Source organism: Magnolia sinica, chromosome 1 (genome assembly GCF_029962835.1).
Source record: "Magnolia sinica isolate HGM2019 chromosome 1, MsV1, whole genome shotgun sequence".
NCBI classification, from domain to species: Eukaryota; Viridiplantae; Streptophyta; class Magnoliopsida; order Magnoliales; family Magnoliaceae; genus Magnolia; species Magnolia sinica.
In genome coordinates, this window is record NC_080573.1 from 117,066,563 (window position 1) to 117,088,914 (window position 22,352).

Consider the following 22,352-nt stretch of genomic DNA (forward strand, 5'->3'; position numbering starts at 1 on the left):
AGCATCACCAGTGGACTGGCCATTAATAGCTTGGAGAGATAAGCAACTAAAGAGTTGTATTTTGTGAGAAACCATTGGATTATGGTTCTTATGCTATGTGCATTTTAATATTAGTAGATAAATAGAGAAGGTACATATCTATGGCCAGTTTGGTCACAAGATCTTAAGATTTCTTCATGATTATAACTAATGCAGGTCCACAAAGGCACATCATGAAGTTGCATGTTGTTTTGTTAAGCCTGATGTTTCAATCTCCATTGAAAATGTAGTCTTTGAATACTGTTCTGCATATCCTCCCCACAAAATGACACAATTTTATGACATGTTGCAGTTGGGGCCCATATTAATTGCAATTATAGAGGAATCCTAATTTTAGAAGATATTAGACACCCAAATAGGCCCTTGACATGAGGAGTTGTTAAGTAACATGTACTGAGATATGAGAAATGTAAAATGACATGTACCAGCACTGCAGTGCACTCAAACCAATACCATTTAGTTAATGCACTTGGAATCAAAATCATGACCACAAACTAGTATATTTTCAGTTTAAATAATTAGTACAAACTACACCCGCAAGTGATGCAGACTAGATTACTGCGTACTATAACATCGAATGAGTTTCACGTGTAATACACTTACGTTGTCATGAGAACTGACAGCGCCACATTTCCTTTTGATATATAGGTTGCAACGTTAGATGCCTGGCCTCCAGGACAGCACGAGACCAAAATAAGACCAGTTGCAAGAGGAGCGGACAGTTTTAAAGTCTGCAGACAAAAAAAAAAAAAAAAGGCATTTAGCAGCCAAACATTGCACCAGTGCTGAGCACAACAACAAAAACATTATAATCTGAATTTTTGCCAGATTTCGGCAGGATATATATATATATATATATATATATATATATATATATATATATATATATATATATATATATATATATCCACAGGCAACCCCCACTCAAGCCCTGTGTGAAATTGCCTTTGCATTAATCACCCCCAGTGAGGAGTCTCAAACACGAGACCTCCCGCTTTGATACCACTTTGATGTAGGACAATTAACCACTTGCTCTAAAAGCTTGAACTAATAGGGCATGACGAATCAATCCCTTTATCTCATAGCCCAGGCCCCACATTGCATGGGTTAGGACTTCGGCCGAACCCCCCTTGTGGGCCCCACTTCACATGGGTTCTGCTTCACATAAGCCATCCACTTCACACGGATGGGGCCCGCCTCACATGGGCTGCCCACCCCGAGTGTGCCCCTGCATCCCACAGGCGACCCCACTCGAGCCCGGTGTGAACAGCAAACGAATTCCAATGGAAAAGAAAAGGTAATGATAAGGCAAGACTATTCCTATGAGAACTATTAAACATGGATTCAATTTTTAGGTATCTTGCTTGGATAGTGAGTAGAAATCTGATAAGACAATGGTCACCTAGCTTCTTGTGCCAAAGAATCCAAACTATGGGAAAGTGCGAAGAATGCTTTGTGGAATCCTCCCTCTTGTTTCCTACCCAAGCATCTCAAACTGTCACATCAATGGAAAGCCTTTCCTTTCCATTTCCATTGATTTCCATGGAATTGGCGGATATCCAAACATGCCCTTAGCTCCAAGGATGCTGCATTCTGATAACACAGCAACTCTCAGAAATGCATACACCTATACAACCGAAGCCACTCGAAACTTTATTAAAAAAAAAAAAAAAAAAAAGTCTCATAATGATTTAAGCGGCTCCATGATAAATATGGGCAGCATCACTTCGATGACATGGGCATTTAATATTTAAAAAAAGAAAATGCACCAGATCACACAGACACTGAATTATACATGCCCAAATTACTGAGTTACTTCCAAGTCCAACAAACTGAAATTGGAAGCTTAAGCAGCTAACATTTCCTGTTTCATACATTTTCATGTCAAATTTGACATGTTTGGGAGCAGCCATTTGATAATTATGGGTCCACTGCAACCTTCCAATCAGGAAGGGTGTAGATTCACACATGGGAAAAAAAAAAAAAAGCGTTTACGAGATTTTCAACCTCAACATGTCAAAAGATGCTAAAATATAGCAGACTTGATTATCAGTAGGTGGGAAACATGAGCACCAGACTGATTCTGGCATCTGTGAAGAAAGGAAAAACTCCTAAAGAAGAGGAACTGTTGAGGCCCGAGTCCTAAAACATGTACGGTACCCTAACACACAAACCCATACAGGCGAGGCCCATTGTTTCAGGTGATCGCAATTGTTAACCGATGGGCCTGACTGCAGAAAGGGGATTTCTCAAAAATCACCGAGAGGTGACGACCCATGCATCAAATCGTTGGCATTCCTCCCATTGAATGTGGACCACCACTGCAATTTCTTTCAACCATCTAATTTATAGCTCACTACTCAAAGGTTTAGGATCTTTCAATCTGGGATATTTTTGGGGAAAACCCATCAACAATGGGACCCACCAGATCAACAGTCTTGATCACCAATCTGTGGACTACACCTCTACGGACTAGGATGCATAAGGACCCATACATATCCCAAGGCTCAGGACCCAAAAATTCTCCCTAAAGAAATAGATTTGAAGAGGATCCCATCTAAACAATAAGAAAACCAGCACATAATATGATAAAATAATATGGTCAAACCATACCAGTGCAATGACGAAGCCTAACATGGGTTTAATTAAGTACTGAGCAAGAAATCCTACACCCACCTGCAAACAATAAGAACGAAGTGAAATGAGAAGAAAACAGATTGACTGATAGATGTATTGCTTAAATGCTAGAGTTGGAATTCCTAAATTAGAAAAGACGTAGCATCTTACTGTCCATGGGTTTCGCATACATCGTCTGAAATCCTCAAAGGTCAAGGTCAGTCCCATTGAAAGCATGAGGAAACCCAAGCCTACAGTGAAAAGGTCTGTTTCTAACCAAGTAACCTGCACGCAGACCCATGCGCTCAAGTAGTCAAGATACAGGAATGTTGAAAGTGAGATCTTTTGAAGCCCTTGAGCTACAAAAGAAGATTCCAGGAGGAAAAAAAAAAAAACTTTTACATTAACGGTGCATTTAGTTGCAATAAATTTCATGAAATGTCGTGAAATTTTGCACCACATAGGACAGATCAATCATGAAATTTTATGATATTTGGTGCAACCAAATGCACCCTAAATTAGAAAAGGACAAACAAGATTACCACAGATGGCTTGTACATGCCAACAATCGTTCCCAGTATGACCTGACAACATGAATGAGCGGAATTTCAGAAAGATTGTGCCAATTGCATGCTTATCCTAAATGGACACCTAAAGCATGTAACAGAAAAGGAGGGAATATACAAAAATTATGGTAATGACATGCAGCTAATTGTATTAGACATGTGTACTGTCCCATGGTCAATTTGGGTTGTCCAGTCGCCCCAGCTCACTTTTCACCAACCACACGTACTTTCTCTTCTTTTTTTCATTTCATGGAAAAAAAAACTTAGAGACTGGATGCTTCTAAACACCCAAACATAAGCATTTTCCATTGTTACTCGTAAACACCTGTTTTCCAAGCCACATGTTGGATGGATAGCATCATCTCATTGACGTTAATCTTTAGAACCATGAATGGTCTAAGGCCTGGCATAGCAAGATGGTTCAGATTGATGATTGGACCTTTCTTTTCAAAAAATAAAAAAATTGATCATCCATTTGGCTGGTTATTTCTCAGATGGTTTAAAACGTCTGGTTGCCAGATCAAATGGACAACCCGAAGGTTTCAAAGAGACAGCTAGAAAACATACCCACACAGGAAAAAGAGTAGTCAGCAATTCGACTATTCTCTCGTACTGGCTCATTTGACTAGGAGAGCTACTAGGAACATCCCCAGAAGCATTTGCCTCAGCTTTGCATAGAACATGACGATTCCTGAGGAGTGGATGGCAGAGTAGCTTTAGAACTATGTTCTAGGTAATGAAAAACAAAGGGGGGGCGAAGGATGACACAAGTGAGATGAAGAACCAAAATGTCCATAAGATTAGGCTTCCACGTAATAGAATTTCGAGTAAAATCAGGAGATTGAAATTCACATCAGACGCAAATAAATATCTCATTACAATGCATGCCCCTCCTTGAAAAATTTTCTTTTATGAATAATAAAGAACGTCAAGCAAGGCGACCCATTCCTAATAGCCGATTTTTCAACGCCATAAATTAACTTCAATGTCATGTAAGTGAATGTCCAGATTGCAAACATGGTCTAATAGAAACTTTTATGCTCAAAATGGGGAATAACTTTCCTTTTAATGTAATCAAAACTAAGTTATTTAGCGAGGAAGTCTGCTGTGTGAAAAACCAACGTCTTTCTTGCACGAGGAAAGTCATTCCAACAAAAGCAAATGAATTTCTGGAGGCATCTTTAGGCTGAAAGGTATGCACCAAAAGTGAAAAACAAGATATGTACCACAGCATAGGATCTCCTCCAAATTACTTGAAATTGGGGGGAAAAAGTTCAATTCAAACTCCATGTAAATAGTAACTTCCCTTGTTAATTATGATTTATGAGTGGGCTTTTTCCTTCGTTCTTACGTGTGATTGTTTCAACATGATGTAGTGCTGATGTGGATTGTCTGCGTAGATGAGAGAATGTGGAGTTAAACATGCACTACAAGAGAGAGTAAAGAAAATAATGAGAACCGCCACAAGTGCGGATGATTGTCGCATGGTGTATCCATGGTGGGGTGCAAAAGATGAACAGTTCCAATCACCAGGCCGTCCCCATATACAGTGGAGATTTGAGAATAAGAAAAGTTCAGGACGAATCACAAAGCACTTGATACTTCTCATTTCATAACCTGATAGACTCAAAAAGCTCAATCTTGAATGCACACACACACACGTGCACACACATGGCAGCACGTGATGGTTGATGTGTAGGCACTTTGAAATCGTAAATATAGCATAGATTAACTCAAATCAAACCCTTGACATCGAGAGACCCACTGTACAAACTCAAACCAACCCAAACCTGAACCAAAACTCACCCCATTGACAGCCTCTAAGATCCAACAGGTACTAACAGGTAGTGTTCAAAACATCGGTATCGCGTTACGTATCGCATCCTTGGGATATAGATACGTATCGATTATCGCACGGGATATATCGTTTGTATCGGGTAATTTATTGTACTTTTTGGGAAACATTGGGAAAATGGTTAAATTTTTCAATAAAACTTCAGGGATTGTTTAAAAAAAACCTTAATACATACTTTTAAATCATAACATCTCAAAAAAAAGTGCACATAATAGGTTTCCTTTGTATAGGGTCCTAAGCTATGCCTTCTCTAACTGAACTAATGCAACTATTTAGAGTGTATGTGGTGATCATAACATCTCAAATTGAATGCATAACATTTAGAGTGTATGTGATGATCATTTCATCAAACACTCCTAAATACTTTGAAATTAGTCTCAATTTACAGCCGGTTAAAGGGAAATTTGGAATATATATATATATATATATATATATATATTAATTTTTTTAATTAAAAAATGGATTTTATTTTTCAAAAATTGACAAGGACTTAACAAATCAATAGATCAGCCCTCATATATGCTAAATTTCATGTTTGGAGTGCAACATTGAAACCAATTTGGAAGAAATTAGGAAATTTCAAAATTTTCCCAAATCAAACCCCTTACACTCAAATTTCGAAATTAGAGTGAATGTGATGATCATTTCATCAAATATTCCTAAATACTTCGAAATTAGTCTCAATTGATTGTTGGGTGAAGGAAATTTTCAAAAAAAAAAAAAAAAAGAAAAGAAAAGAAAAAAAGACATGGAGAACATGAAGAACTAATGGATATCAAAATCAAAGCTCCAACTCCATGATTTATCATGCAAAACATCAAGAACCAATGGATTTGTAACCATTTGACACCGATTTAACATAAATTCAACAAAAAAGGAATTGAAAATTGAAAATGCATACCTGATCGAACATGTGGGATATATCGGCACTACCTATGCATTTCGTATCGCACAGGTGGGATACAAGATATATCGTGGGATATATCGGCCAATATCATCGATATTTAAAACACAACTAACAGGTACCCAATTCTGATGAGATTCGGACGATTGTCACCTAGATTGCCAAGCCCCCTATGTTTTCCTTTCTGAACAATGCAGTACAAATTATGGGTCATTTTTATCCGGTTCTCAATTTCTACTGATCCAAAATTGTGGTTCTATACTCCTAGTTTTGATTGAGTTGCAGTGCAAATTTACACTTAGCAATGTAATGACTTTTATTTATCCAACAGCATGCATATAATATAATGCCACAACTGTGTGATCTAGAATAGTAATATTCATTATTTCACATATATGAATTACAAAGTCAATTTGTACAATAAATTACAATGAATGTACTATGGGTATGTACTGGAGTGACCACATGATCCTACCCCTAGCATATCACGTATTGGAGGAAGCAGCATAGCGCATAGCAGTTCCCGTACCATGTAGTGGATTGACCTAACATCCAGGTAACCTTTGAGTCAGATCTGGTACCTCAAGTATCGTACCCGGACCCAAACCTGATGTAACCCGAACTAGACCACCTTATCCAGGTCCAGATAGAGGTAGACCAGTACCTGACCTATTGATAGCCCTATCTGAAATCTTAACCATGGGCCACGTGAGGGAGGAACTGATAAACAGAAGAATATAACCGACCATAGATTCATGTTGCAATTGATTAACAGAAGTTAAATCTCACCCAAACACATCGAATCCAACCTGATTGGTGAGTCCAATTGTATTGCTATTTAATAGGAAAATATATGGTTTTACATAAGGCTTTACAGTTCTGCAAATCAGATTATAACAGAATTTTGGATAAGCATTATCTGTTAGATGTGTACGTTGCACAGGTTGGTGATACAAAAGTACTTTGATTGATAGTAGCAGTGTTGTCATATGCAATCACATAAGCGCTTATGCCATTGTATATGCCATTTTGGACCAGCGGACCGCATATGCCATGGTGCCATATGCAGCTATTATGTCGTTGGGAGTTTATGCTGGCACATAGAGAAGTATGCAACCACATAAGCCATACTTATATGGTTATGCCATCGCATATACAGTATGCTATTGCATAACCTCCCAGCAGTACACCGTATGCGATAGCGTAACCTCCCAACGATTAGATTTTTTACTATCGGAACTTATTTTTTGCATCATTTTCTCTCACTCCCATCCCCCTATGTTCACACCTCTCTCTCTCTCTCTCTCTCTCTCTCTCTCTCTCTCTCTCTCTCTCTCTCTCTCTCTCTCTCTCTCTCTCTCAAACTAATGGGGTGACAATGCTAAAGTAATGGTCCATCACTAATACACATCCCATTATTCCCATCCTTTGATGTCATTGATAATGGAAGGGGCCATCAGAGATGATGGGGTGTTCTCAAATCATTAGCTTGTCCAAGAAAGAAACTAAGCTGAGGACAAGCCTTTGGTGAATATGTCTGAAACTGACCTTTGGTAGACATGAACCACATCAATGTCCTTGCAAAGAACTTTCACCCAGACGTAGTGATAATCAGCTTCGACATGCTTTGTGTGAACATGAAAGGCAGGATTTGCAACAGGGTAGATAGCACTGATGTTGTCAAACCAAATCACCAGAGTGGCAGAGATGAAAATGTGAAGATCCTTGAGACGGGATCTAATCTAAGATAATTCAACATCAGTGTGACAATAACCTGTATTCAAATTCGGTGCTTGAGTAGCCCACAGTGGGTTGCTTCTTGGTGCTCCAAGAGATGAGATTATTACTAAGATATACACAGTAGCCAGTTGTAGATCATCGACCATCAGGACAGCCTGTGATGCGGGACGTGTGATTTAACTATTTGGATGTGGAGATTATTAACAGATTAACATGCTATCCTACCGTGATTAAAAGAGTACCAAACAGGCGATAAAATTCGGATTTATATTAAAATCACAATCCCACACAAGCATGAATCATGTAAGCATGAAAATCTTAGGTCCCATGAGAGATTGGAACTCTCACGCTTAGCATAGGCATAGTTCAAGTTCAAAGGGCAGATTTGGCACAATCCAAGGATTAGGAAATTGAGGAAAGAAGTTTAGGTTTTCAGATTTAGGGATTTAGGCTTAGGGATTTAGGAATTTAGGATTATGGATTTGGGGAATTAGGAATTAGGATTTGTGGGGAAGTAGGGTTTTGAGAAGTAGAAAATAGGGTTAGGGTTTTAGGCATTGGGCTAGGGGTCTTAAAGGGGAAAAGGAGCAAGGATTGAGAGAGAGAGAGAGAGAGAGAGAGAGAGAGAGAGAGAGAGAGAGAGAGAGAGAGAGAGAGAGAGGGCTGGCTGTATGGTCACACTCGCTCAAACGTATGGTCTAGGGTTTGGTCTGTACGGTTGTATGGTGTGAATATGCTAGGTTTAGGTGGGTTTTGGATGTGATGGGGATGGATTTTGGTTGAGAACAAAGAAAGAAGAAGAGGTAGAGAAAAGTAAAGAGGGATTCAGTAAGATGGAGGAGTAAGTAGAAGAAAATAGATCAATTGTAAAGAATGAGAGAAAAGAATAAGATAACAGGCTTCACACCCTTGGATTCACACCAAAATAACCTCTTTTCACATGAGAGAATATGCTTTTTCTAAGCAAAAGAGAGCTTTTCATTCCATTTTCTAAGGGCTAGGGCTGGGCGTCCCCCCTTTATAGTCTCAAAAAAGTTTTTTTTTAACAAAAAGATGCTATCATGAAAGATTTCTTTTTAAAAAACCCTCTAATAAAAATGTGTCATTTGTCCTATGATGCCATAAAATATAAACTTGTTAATCCTAAGTTATGAATAATCAACAAAAACATAAAATTTGCTAATCCAAACACTCATTATCACAATGATCAACGATTACAATGACCCAACTGTCCGATCAAAGGATTCACACAATCCAACGATCTGATCATCATTTCCTCTCAATCCAACAGTCAAGACTCCTCAACTAAGCAACCCACATGCATCTTCCTAGCGTAGAGTCTTCGAAGATGCACGATCATGCATGTGGGGTCTTCAAGGCCTCAGTGCGGCCCACCCGGGCCCATGTATGGGTCATCTAGCAAAAGTGAAGGTTGGACCGATCTCCTCCTCTAGTACACTCTAAATGGTCAGATGTCCTTATCAGCTTGCCAAGTTTGCATCAAAGCAATGAGAAAGACGTAAGACGGATGAAGCAGAAGCCCACAATTGACTGAACCTTTGATATATCGAACAATCTGTTTAATTGCTTGCTAGTGTGTGGTGGTAGGCACATGCATAAATTGGCACACTTGATTTACAAGAAACGCAATATCAAATCTCATCCAAATAAGATACTGAAGTGCATCAACCACTACAATAGTTAGACGGATCAGGGAGAGGATCACATGTGTTAATTTGCAATTGGCTATAACCGGGGAGGAATGGTATTTAGCATCAACCATCCAAAACTTGCACAGCATATCTATAACATACTTAGATTGTGAGATAAACCCCCAATATTTTCTTCTAACGACATCAAAAAGAAGAAGAAGAAGAAGAAGAAGAAGACTCCAAAGCAAATACGTTTGGCAACATGCAGTCACCTGATGCCAACATACATGATTAACGTACGTAGTTTGAGGTCTTAAATCAGGAGATTTTCTCCATGTTTTCCCTCTCATATCCACGTGCATCCATCCCTCTCCATTGCCCTTAGAAACATCCACACCCCTGTTAACATGGCAACTTCTTCTTTTGCTTTTGTCATTAAAGTCGCCACCTCATCTTTTTGTTATTTCCAAAATCTCTAACCATATGGCTATAAAATTGGATCATAATAGCTACCATTTTGGCATTCTCAATTAGAATCTCTTCTAACCAGCCACTATTTAATAGGTTTCGTGGACAGTTCAAATATCTACCTTGAGTAGTATCCTCGAGAAAATGATAAAAAGGTCATTATATTTGTGAATCCAACTTTCTTGGAGTGGCATTGATAGCATCAGAAGCTGATGAGTTGGTTGAGGGTCATCCTATTTGAACAAGCCCTATCACAACTTGTTGGAGTTCACTCATAACATGTTATGCGGACAGTCTGGAACGAGGATTCACCTTTATTTCTTAGGCCCACATTATGGCGTTAAAACATCAATTGCAAACCCTGTAAGAAGGTAATCTTTCTATTTCCAAATAAATACTAAAACACAAAACTATATAATAATTTCACAGCCATCAGCCATTCCATTGATGAATCAATGAGTAAATCACCACGAACTTTCCACAAAAAAATATGATCTTGTTATAACTACCACAAATGACCTCTTCACTCTCAAAGGTGAGCCTCAACCTACCAATGGCCAAGGCAACATTCAATCAAATCAACAATGTAATAATAGGGGGCGTGGAAAGGGTTGGAGTCATGGTGGCCGCAAGAATGAACCTATCCCAATCATTCAATTTAGACAGTTTCCAAGTAACAATTGTGCCAAATCTACAATCAGATTGGTCATGTAGCTCTTAACTGCCATCATCGCATGGATCACACCTGTCAGTGACATTCCACCACAGAAGTTCATTGTTATGCGTGTATCCAGTTTTATGTCAAATGCACAAACTTGGTATACGCATACGAGCTCAACAAACCATTTACATATGATCTTGTGAACTATTGTTATGGTGGAAGTACCAAGGTTTTGATAAGGTTTCTGTAGGAAATGGTGCAGGTTTGCCTCTTTCTCACATCGACTTAAATAAATTAAATAATTCAACTTCCACATTTCATCTTACCAATATGTTACATGTTCCAAACATATCTACCAATCTTCTTTTAGTGCATAATTTTTTTCATGATAACCATTGTCTGTTTGACTTTAACTCTTCTAGATTTTGCATTAAGGATAAGGCTACATGAAGGCATTTTTCTAAGGGCAGAGTGAGAATGGTCTGTATCCATTCCCCAGTCATCGAATCCACATGAATAAATCTACCGCTTGATAGATCCATTCGTGTGATGCTTAAATTTAAAAATCTAACAGCATCTAAAAACATTCATATTAAGTTGGACAGGAATTAGCAATCACGTATCTCTTTTTTTCTTTTTTTTGTAGAGAACAAATTCATGGGTCATGACAGCTTGTCGTTCTGGAGATCTAGATGCCTAGGCATAGCATATAGGTTCAACAGGACCAGCAATAGTAGGTAAACTGGTCGAGAGTGGGTGCTGAGAGAGACCATAAACACTGGACACAAGACCAACTACCACTCTAGCCTTAAGGGTAGCAATGATCCGATACTTATGTATCGATCTATCCCATCAGTTGGAGTACCTATCATTGGTCTCAATCTAGTATTCCCAATCGAAGAGCAGATAGCTAATGCATTCCACTTATTGAACAAGGCCTATGGTCGGTCTACTAGCATTGGATGCCGAAGGTGTCCTTGGGTTGATCTTAAAGTTCCTACGAGGTAGAAAAGATGGGGTCAGTCCATGGATTTTCCTTCCTTTTGCTACATTTTGCTCAAAGGGTTAAAGGGAGATAGTGCATCAAGTTGTTCACAAGGACCAACTTGATCCTCTTCCCTAAGGATCCCAGATGAGGAAACCCTAGGAGAGCCGCCGACTCCAGCCATCGTCCATGTATGATCCATACTGGGTTTGTCCAATTGCCCATATTTATGTAAAAACATCCAGTTGGAAAGAAATAGTCATGCTTGTAATCCTCCAAACTACCAACAAATGAAACTATACCATTTGATCATAGTCAAAAGTATAATAAAAAATTCATCATGGAGGGATTTGACCATGAATCCATTGATTCTCTCAAACTTATTCCTAATTGGTCTCAATCCAATCCCACCCCAAACCAAACTACCTTGGAAACCATCTCCTCTCGACCCTACAAAGGTGACCCGTACCCATGCCACTCATCTCACCCTACTACCTTAGGCTTAGAACCCACCCAACCTAATATAAGCAGTGTTCGAATTATCTCCGATATTATCTTTATCTCCAGCTCAGCGATACAGATAACACTGGTAGCGATACCGATAACGCTGGTAGTATCAGAAATTTCAAGTATTAGCAATGTATCGTTAAGTATCGCCAACGTATCAATATCGCTAATGTAATCGTCAATATTTTCAACTATGTAAATTCTAGGTGCCGCTTGTATTGCCAATGCATCAATATCACCAATATTTTTGACTATGTAAATTTTAGGTAATGCTTATATCATAAGTGTATCGACGATATTTCAATAATATCGCTAACGTATTGATTAGAATTGGGCATCAGGTCGAGTTGGACTAAGTTAGGGCTGACTCGACTTGATCCAGTTTTGAAATAGGCCTAACCCGAACTCGATCCGACTCGATACCGAGTCCAACATGCCTGACTCGATCCGAGTCTGGTCTGGCCTAGACTGATCCAGACTGACTCCAATCCGGTCAGAAGTACTGAGTCTGGTTGAGTTGACACCGAGTCGGATTGAGAGATAAGGGAGGGGGAGACCGAGAGAGTGGAGAGGAGAGAGAGGAGGAGGAGGAGGAGGAGGCGGGTGATGGTGGTGGGTGGTTGTCGAGCTTGGAAGATGAGGATGAGGGAGAGAGAGAGAGAGAGAGAGAGAGAGAGAGAGAGAGAGGCCAGGCTTGGAAGATGAGGAGGATGAGGGAGGGAGGGAGAGATTTTGGGATCAGGTCGGGGTAGGGTGCGGCGGGTAGGGTTAGAGATGATAGAAATTAGGTTTTTTTAATAAAAAATAAAATAAAATATATATACCCAAACCCGAGTCGAGTCGGGTCTAACTGGATGGAGTTTCGGGTCGAGTCGGGTCAAGTTACTAGGTAACTCGAACTCGACTCAGTTTCAATTCGAATTGGGCGAAGCCTACTCTGTTCGGACCGACTCACCCATTCAATTCAGGTCGAGTCAGATCTGAACAAGTCGGACGAGTCGAGTTAGCCGGATTGAGTCGTCCCGTGCCCACCTCTAGTATTGACATCATCAAATTTTTGTTTATTAGAAAAAAATTTATTTCATTTTTTTTTCATGGGCACATGGTTGTATATAGTGCTCAAATTGTCATTGATAATATTGAAAATATCTCGATATTATCGATATCGCAACATGCGCGATATTGAGACCGCAATCTTTCATTTCCATTCCAATTGTTGATGATTTCTCAGTGAAATATCATGTGTTGTTGATATTTTGCAATATCAATGGATGTTTGGATGGTTAAATAGGCCGGATGGGATGATTGGACTGATTTCTTATAACGACACATGCTTTCTTATATATGCATTCTTTTTGCAATTTTTTATTTCTAAAATGCAAATATGTACATTTTAACATCTCCTGAAGTTTCGCTGAAAATTCCACTGTTTTTCTCATTTTTCCCCGCATTTCCAGTTATTAGCGATATCGATATTGTTTCAATATCCCTAGCCAGCGAAACTTATAGCGATACTGATACTTTGAACACTGAATATAAGCATGTCCCATACATCTCATCCCACCACTATCTTGAACTTTGTCCACCCACTAGCCCTTCCACCCTATTGGTCTACCAACACTTCAGTGTCCTATCCACCATCCACAGTTCATTTAAGGAAACGATTAGTTCAAACTATGATCACCCACTCCAATAATGGGATACACAAGCCTAAGGTGTTTGTGACCTCTTGGCACCTGCCTCGGTTGCTTTATATATCATTGCTGGTAAGATTGAGCCTACATGCTATACCCAAGCATCCAAGTCTTTTTAAGGGCAAGGATGATGCACAAGTTTGATGTTATACAAAGAAATGGTACATAGTCAGTAGTTTATGTCCAACCTCACAAGAATATTGTTGGATGACGTCATATTTTTAAATTCAAGCATTAAATTGATGAATCTATTGAGGTTGGACTTATTCATGTGGCTACGATGAACGGGGTACAAATATAGACCATTCTCACTGTGTCCTTGGAAAAGCATCTTCCCTGTGGACGCGGATTGCGTCCTACCCCAGCCCGTCTCTAGCCACGAATGGGCAGTTCTATGGGTGAACCCACCAGATGTATCTGTTTATCCACGCCGCCCATCCCTTCTCTCGTATCATTTTAAGGTATGTGCACAAAAATGAGGTAGATCCAACGTTCAAGTGGACCACACCAAATAATAAGTTTGGGTTGCACAAGAGTCATCTATGGTGTGGTCCACATGAGCGTTTGATCTGTCTCATTTTTGTGCTCATACCTTAAAATGATCTGAGAAAAGGGATGGATGGCATGGATAAACAAATACAACATGGTGGGCCCGCACACAAAACTGCCCGTTCATGGCTAGAGATGGACGGGGGTAGGACGCAATCCACATCCCTTCCCTATAGCCCTATCCTTAATGCAAAAACCAAAGAGCCAAACTCAAATAGAAAATAGTTACTATGTAGAAAATAGTTACTATGAGAAAAGTAATGCACTAAAAGAAAATTGCCAGATAATACATACAATGATGGCAGTAGCGTTTTAAATAGTGAATAACATGTAGCTAGGGGTGTACACGAATCGAGCTAGCTCGGTTAGCTCGCTCAACTCGACTCGAAAAAGCTCGATTCGACTCGGTTCGAAGCTGAGTTCGAGCCGAGTCGAGCTAATTTTTTGAGCTCGAAAATGAGTTTGAACCGAGTTCAAGCTGGCCCAGCTCGACTCGACTTGGATCGAATCCAGCTTGAATTGAACTCAGATTGAACCAATTCGGTGACTCGGTTACTTTGCTATTGATGTTGCTCACCAAGTGTTTGATGAAATGACTCAACGAAGTGTGGTTGGTGACAAGGAAGGCATCTACATGAAACAAATATCCTTTTTTTTCTTAGTTTTTATGTTGCTTAGAAGGTGTTTGATAAAATACCTGTAAAACCATTGCTTCTATCTTACATACAATTGGATTTTGAAGTTGCAGTCCAGGTGTTTGTGAAAATGCCTTAATAGCGAACTTGGCTCGATCTTGGGTCGAACTCGGCTCGAGCTGCTGACCAAACCGAGCCGAGCTGGCCAGTCAGGCTCGAGGACCGAGCTGAGGTCAGCTAGTGGCCGAGCCGAGTTGAGCTGAGGCCAGCTCGACTCGGTTCAACTCGATGTACACCCCTGCATGTAGCATAGCGTTCACTCTAAAGCATCAAGTGTAAGCTACATAGCATGTAGTGTGACTTCTAGATTTTTAATAAAGATTATGCTTGGTTGCACCAAATATTATGAAATTTCATGACATTCTGCACCAAATTAGATTGACTAATAATGAAATGTCATGATGTCTAGTGCAACCAAACACAAATTAAAATAATAGGAAAAATATGGCAAAGATTAACTATAAAGATAAAGAAGCAACAAAACGGGTTTAATACTGTTACTTCTATTATTTTACTAAAATCACAAAAAAGATTAACTATTTTTAATTTTGTTTTAGTAAAAATAACTTGCAGTGTAAGCTACGTAGCGTGTAGCGTAGGCTATGTATCATATAGTGCATGTAAATTAGCATGCAGCGTAAGCTACATGACACATAAGTTATTTTCATGAGCTACGTAGCTTTAAGGCTAAGCTACTAGCCTACTACATAGCATAAGTTTTTTAAATCATTGAATGACAATTAAGAGCTGAATGACCAACTCAATTGTAGATTTGGCACAATAGTCTATTGGAATTGTTGGGCAAATTGAACAATTGTGTAGGTTCAGTGCCACAGCCATCATTAGCTTGACCTTTACCACACCCCCAATTGTTACTTGCTTATTTGATAGCGTTGCCTCAGCTATTGATGGGTTGAAGACCTCCTTTGTGAGTGAAGAGGTAAGTCATGTGTTAGTTAGTTAGAGGATGGGTGGGATTATGACTTTCAATGCACAACTTCACGCTCAATAAAAGTCCATAAGATAATCAATAGAGATTGGATCTATTTTATTAATAGAAGTGGCAGTAGCTACAACAAGATCATATTCTTGTTGAAGGTCAATTTAACAACCAACAACTGTGAGATTATCATCAATCATTTTATGTTTTAGCATGTAATCAAAAATAAAAGATCACCTTTTTGCAGGGTCTACAATTGACATTTCAACCCATAACGTGGCTCGAGAAATAAAGGTGAATCAACATTCAAGGGCTGCTCATAGTGCATGCGATGAGCGAAGTCCAACTACTTATAATAGGGCATGTTCAAAGAGGTTGGCCCTCAAACAACTCAACGGGTTCTAATCCTATCGATGCCACTCCAAAGAAAGTTAGATTCACAAGCGTGGTTAACTTATTGTCATTGTCTCAAAAACCGTCCACTAAACCTATCAAATCATGCTTGGGCAAAATAGGTTTGAATTGAGAGTGCCACAATAGGTAGTTTTTATGCTCCAGTTTGATAAACACAATGCTAAAGAAATTGGAGTGACAAACTGAGGTAAGGTAGTAATGTTAGTGGCAAAGGAGGATGAGGATGATGTCATATTAACAAGGGTGTGGATGTTGTTACAAGCAATGAAGATGGTTGGATGCACACCAATATGAGAAGGAAAGCAGGGAGAGAAAATCCCCCAATTTGAGACCTCAAACCGCGGACTTCGATTGTAATGTTGACGCCATGTGACTACATGCTATCAAACATATTTTCTTTGAAGTGTTTTTTGCTTTTAAGAGGGAGGTGCGGTTGAAAAAAAGAAAATTGACAGAGAGAAGGAGAAAACTAAGGAAGACAAGTGAAAAAGAAAAGAAGAGGAGAGAGAATTGTGGTTCGAAAAGAAGAGATATGGTGGGGTCCACACGGTTAAGAAGAGAAGGTGTGGGAAGAGAAGTCAGGGGAAAATAGGAGAGAGGCAGAGCACGCACACAAAACGCGTGGGATCCACACTAATATAGCTTCTGCGGATGAATAGAAGAGAGAACATCTCTGTCTAGAGAGAATGGATGAAGAGAAAACCTCTTTGGTGGTGATGCGAAGGGAGAAAAGAATATCAATCTCCCATATCAGATTTAGCTCGTACCATATTAGAAGTTAAATCTCACTCAAACTCATTCAATCCAACCTAATTGGTAAGTCCAATTGCACTGCTATTTAATAGGTAAAATACATGGAATGCACTCCAATGGTACCGATACCACCATACAGTTACTGTTGTAGCAGGAAAAAGTGCCTATGTGTATGTATCACATGATTACACCCAACCTGTATATCAGATTCGTCCCCTTGGGTTATCTCCAAGACCTGAAAATCAACATGATCCAAAACTCTAGTGGGCCACATAATAGGAAACAAGTTGGACACAAAAGACCACCCTTGATTTTCACCAGGCCCACCTGAGTTGGAGAACAGCCTGATTTGTGTTTGTGCATGTTGGATTCCATATACAGAACATGATGACCACACCCCCCCCCCCCCCCAATGCAAACCAAGTGCGGGTATCCCCTGTGCTATGGCCCACCTGAGTTTCAGTTCAGGATGATGATTAAACACTGGAGCTAACGTGAGGGTGTGGCGACACATCTGATGGATTGATCGGTTGCCATGAACACATCATATAGGCCCCATTTCTGATCACCATAGCTTACAGTCATAACAGTACCACCGGAGCATGCCTATTTACATACAGTTTTACAGTTCTGCAAATCAAGGATTATCACAGATTTTTGGATAAGCGCTCTCTGTTTGATGCATTGGCTCATAGGTTGGAAATACAGAAGTATGTTGGGAAGTTGTGGTTGGCCTATCAAGAGATGATGGGTCATCTCTGATAGTATGCCAACATTGACCATGCTTAAGTGGGGCCCACTGGCTTGCTCATACATGCAAGGTCCAACATGCTAGATCTGATCCAAAGGATTAAACCTTAGATCTATGATGGCCCACAAAACAATAAAACTTGAGAGAGAGAGAGAGAGAGAGAGAGAGAGAGAGAGAGAGAGAGATCCATGTCATTGACCTACAAACATGTCATTCTATCATGTCCATGTATGCTTCAAAGGCTCTCCTCAAATCCTAGACATGCTTTCAATTATTCTATAATTTTTAACTTCAGATTCCATTCTGAAGCCACAATTATAATAAGAAGGGCACTCTCAAGACATCTTTTCTCAATTATTAGGGCCTGTTTGGATGCCTGTAAGTTCTTTAAGTTTTAAGTGACTTACGGTTAAGTCACTTGCAGGTGAAAGTCAGTTACAGCCAGTGTTTTAAATAGTGGTAGCGTGATGCGTAGCGCTCAGCCCTCTATAGCGTGTAGCGTAAATATGTAGCGTGTAGTGTAAGCTACACGATATTTCTATCAAATATAATAAATAGTGAAAAAAAAAGGGAGAAAAATATAAAAATGCCTAAAAGATGATCCATTTTATCAATTATAAGCATGTTCAAAAAAGTTATTAGTTATCATTTACCAAAAGCCAATCCACATATATAAGCCAAATCAAATAATTATCATATCAACAACTTCCTAAGCAAACCACTTTAATTAATAATGTCTAATCGAAACCACAAGTCACAATTATAAAAAGAAATAAAAATCTCATAGGTTAAAAGTATCAAGTACAATACAAGTGTCACATTCCTCAACATTAAAAACAAAGAAAATGTGAAAAAATAAAAAAATAAAAAACTAAAATAGTAAAAAAATATATTGTAGCTTACGCTACAGATGCTACGCGCCAGGTACCTGTAGCGTACGCTACGACCCCTGTAGTGTGCACTACAGGAGATTTACGCTATTTGGGACGCTACGTAGCGCTATGGCCACGCTACACTATGAAGCGTATGCTACCGCTACGCTATGGGCGCTATTTGAAACACTGCTTACAGGTTATCTTGTTTGAATGTAAGTTGTAAGTCACTTATAGGTAAGTTGGTTTTTGTGTTTGGGTAACCTATAAGTTAGTTGCATGTAAGAAGTTGTATATTCACACCAAACAAAACTTCGAGCAGGAAATTATTCCAAAATGTTATAATCATAGAAGAAGTCTTGGCACCAATTATGACATTTTGTTCAGCCCATCTAGATGAATATTTAAGTTCATTATTACGCTAAACCAATCAACAAGTTGGTCATAAAAATGGGTCCACAATCTCTGCATGTCTAAAGAACATTACTCCACAATCACCAATTCAATTCCCAGCTCTCCCTGTTGCCTCTGCCCCGAAAAAATCATTCAAAGAATCGATTACATGATCAGATGCTACAACTAGAATTCATGGCTCCTTGATCCAGACTGTTGACCTGGTGAGCCCCACTCAGATAGGGCTATGTAAAAGGCATGTAAAAGGAGACAAGATCAATTGCTTTAAGAACAAAAGGTTGCATAGGGACACATGGACAGTCCAATCAATTGATCTAAACCTTTCCATCAAGTTCAGCCCACAATTAATGAACCACCAAGCAAAAATCACTCCAATCAAATAATCGTAACCATCTAGTCACTAGCCAAAAAAGTGCCAGAAAATGGCTAGTAAATATTGTTTATGGAAATAATAGGGCCAATCAAGAATTCCAAACATCCATTTATGGTTATAAACAATCCCTTTGATTATAAGCTCCTAAACATATCATCCATATATTGGAAAACCAATGGCTTCAAGAAAGAAGGCCAAGTTCCATATCCATATCTTTGTTGTAATGGAGGTGTGTTTCCCCCCTCTTCCCCTCTTTTTTGAAAATCAAACTGTTGGCATGTTAATGCAAGGGCATTTTCACACTGGGCTCGAGTGGGGTCGTTTGTGGGATGCAGGGGCACACTCGGGGTGGGTGCGGCCCACGGAGGAGGTCTCATGTTCGAGACTCCTCACCAGGGGTGATTAACGCGCATTTCACATCGGGCTCAAGTGGGGTAGCCCGTGGGATGCGGGGACACACTTGGGGTGGGCGGCCCATGTGATTTGGGACCCACGAAGGAGGTTCGGCCGAGGTCCTAAAACCCATGAGATGTGGGGCCTGGGCTATGAGATAAATGGATTAATTCGCCATACTCTAACAGTTCGAGCTTTTAGAGCAAGTGGTTAATTGTCCTGCATCAAATTGGTATCAGAGCAGGAGGTCTCAGGTTCAAGACTCCTCATCGGGGGTGATTAATGCAGGGGCATTTTCACACTGGGCTCGAGTGGGGTCGCTTATGGGATGCAGGGGCACACTCGGGGTGGGTGCGGCCCACAGAGGAGGTCTCGTGTTCGAGACTCCTCACCAGGGGTAATTAATGCGCATTTCACATCGGGCTCAAGTGGGGTAGCCCGTGGGATGCGGGGACACACTTGGGGTGGGCGGCCCATTTGATTTGGGGCCCACGAAGGGGGTTCGGCCGAGGTCCTAAAACCCATGAGATGTAGGGCCTAGGCTATGAGATAAATGGATTAATTCGCCATACTCTAACAGTTCGAGCTTTTAGAGCAAGTGGTTAATTGTCCTGCATCACATGTAAGTTACTTGCAGAGAAGTGACTTCTCACCCCCAATCCCTGGAAATTTCCTGGCAGTTTTCCCTGTAAGTGACTTATAGGTTGTGACTTATGGGTGAATTTCCTCCCCCAAACATCACCTATAAGTGACTTCCCTGTAAAGCACTTTCCACTAACCCACAAACAGGCAACCACCCGTAAGTTCTGTAAGTGGGAAGTGACTCACAGGTAAGTCACTTACAGGTGGTGTTTGGGGGAGGAAATTCACTTGTAGTTCACTTACAACCTGCAAGTCACTTACAGGTGATGTTTGGAGGAGGAAATTCACTTGTAAGTCACTCACAACCTGCAAGTCACTTACAGGTGGAGTTTGGGGGAGGAAATTCACTTGTAATTCACTTACAACCTGCAAGTCACTTACAGGTGGTGTTTGGGGGAGGAAATTCATTTGCAAGCCACTCACAACCTACAAGTCACTTACAGGCAAAACTGCCGCGAAAGTTCATGGGGCTGAGGTGAGGTCACTTCCCTGCAAATGATTTACAGCTGAAAGTCACTTTCAGATGAAAGTCGCTTACAACTTAAAACCTTACCGGCATCCAAACGACCCCTTAAGATGTTAACAAACCCCACAAAGTTTCACACTGTGAGATTGTTTATGTGAGCATCAATTTGTAAATATATTAATGCTAGAATGCTACAGTTACTCAAATCAGGCTTCTCAATCTATCGATGGTACTTTATGATCATTAAATACAGAAGATGTGAAAACTGCCACATAATTGCCCAAGAAGGAACATACCGTGAAGCTCGAACAATTGAAAAAGACATCGGATGGGCATCGATGGTACTCCAACCGCTGTTCTCCACCCCACTACTTCTGCCTTCACAGGATAATATACACCCACTTCTAAAACCTGTTTTTATCCCGTTTTTACACCAAACAGAGCAGATAAAAGAAGCAGAGCAATCAAATGTGAAGAAAACAAAATTCAAGCAAAATAACAAACACCTAATTAGCAAAAGAGTCAGAAACGAAGAACCCACATAAGAAAGCAGGAAAACATTAAAATTCAACGTACCCAGATGAGTTAGTCTCCTGACAGAGAAACAATAGCTCCTTCTGGTATTAAAATCATAACAAACTTGTAATCTGCCATTTTTCTGAAGGAATCTAGACATAGAAGCCATTGAAGTAGCCATTTAAAAAAGTAAAAGAAAGAAAGGATAGAGGAGAGGGGAGAGAGATGACGAAATGAGAGATGGGTTTTTTTTTTTTCCTGAAAGATAGTTAAAATCATGGTTTTGTTGTCAGAAAATGAAGGTTTTGGCAGAGAGTAAGAGTGACGTTCCGAAATCCGAAGCAGTTTGATAAGGATAATCAGGAAAACTCTGATACTCTGGTAGTGTGATGCGTGATACACAGGCACTGGAAAATTGCATACGTGGAATATAAATAATTCAAATTTGAATCCCAAATTGTTCGATGATCTGATCATCGGATTGGTGGACATTTATTGAAAGGTTAAGAATAAAAATATCCAACGGTCCTGTTTCAATAACAACACCAAAGACCAAAAAACTATCACGAATCAGAGATGAGGATTCAACGAAATTGATTTTTTGGGACTGCAACCTGGGGACAGTGGATTCCATAGTTTCATCATCTTAGATTTAATTTATGACACGTGTACAATTTTTAAGTTTCTGTGTATCAAGCGTCATCCGCTGCCAGAGTATCATACCTTTGGATATTTGCTTGGGTCGTTGAAACCAAAGATTCGCAGGTGGCCGCATGATGATATAAAAGTCAGATGCCCCACCATCACAATATATTCTCTGTTTTCAAAACAAAATATATGTTTTGGAAAAATATTTCCATATAATGTGTTTGGATGAGGCCTAGGCC

The 22,352-nt window shown here is 39.8% G+C and overlaps 1 protein-coding gene across 5 annotated transcripts in view; it reads right to left on the reverse strand.

Moving 5' to 3' along the window:
• LOC131255367 (sodium/pyruvate cotransporter BASS2, chloroplastic) overlaps positions 1-21,978 on the reverse strand; it is a 34,080-nt gene extending 12,102 nt beyond the window's left edge. For 2 of the 5 annotated variants that reach the window (XM_058256074.1, XM_058256082.1), the window contains exons 1-7: positions 21,526-21,857; positions 21,246-21,360; positions 3,789-3,912; positions 3,198-3,239; positions 2,827-2,940; positions 2,653-2,715; positions 643-770 (exon numbers count right to left, since the gene is read on the reverse strand). In XM_058256074.1, the coding sequence (XP_058112057.1) occupies positions 643-770; positions 2,653-2,715; positions 2,827-2,940; positions 3,198-3,239; positions 3,789-3,912; positions 21,246-21,360; positions 21,526-21,646 (707 nt within the window). In that variant the 5' untranslated portion in view covers positions 21,647-21,857. Of the gene's footprint in view, positions 1-642; positions 771-2,652; positions 2,716-2,826; positions 2,941-3,197; positions 3,240-3,788; positions 3,913-21,245; positions 21,361-21,525 lie in introns of all 5 variants that reach the window. The other 3 variants (XM_058256067.1, XM_058256063.1, XM_058256091.1) reach the window with 3 other exon arrangements.
• Between the last annotated feature and the right edge of the window lie 374 nt (positions 21,979-22,352).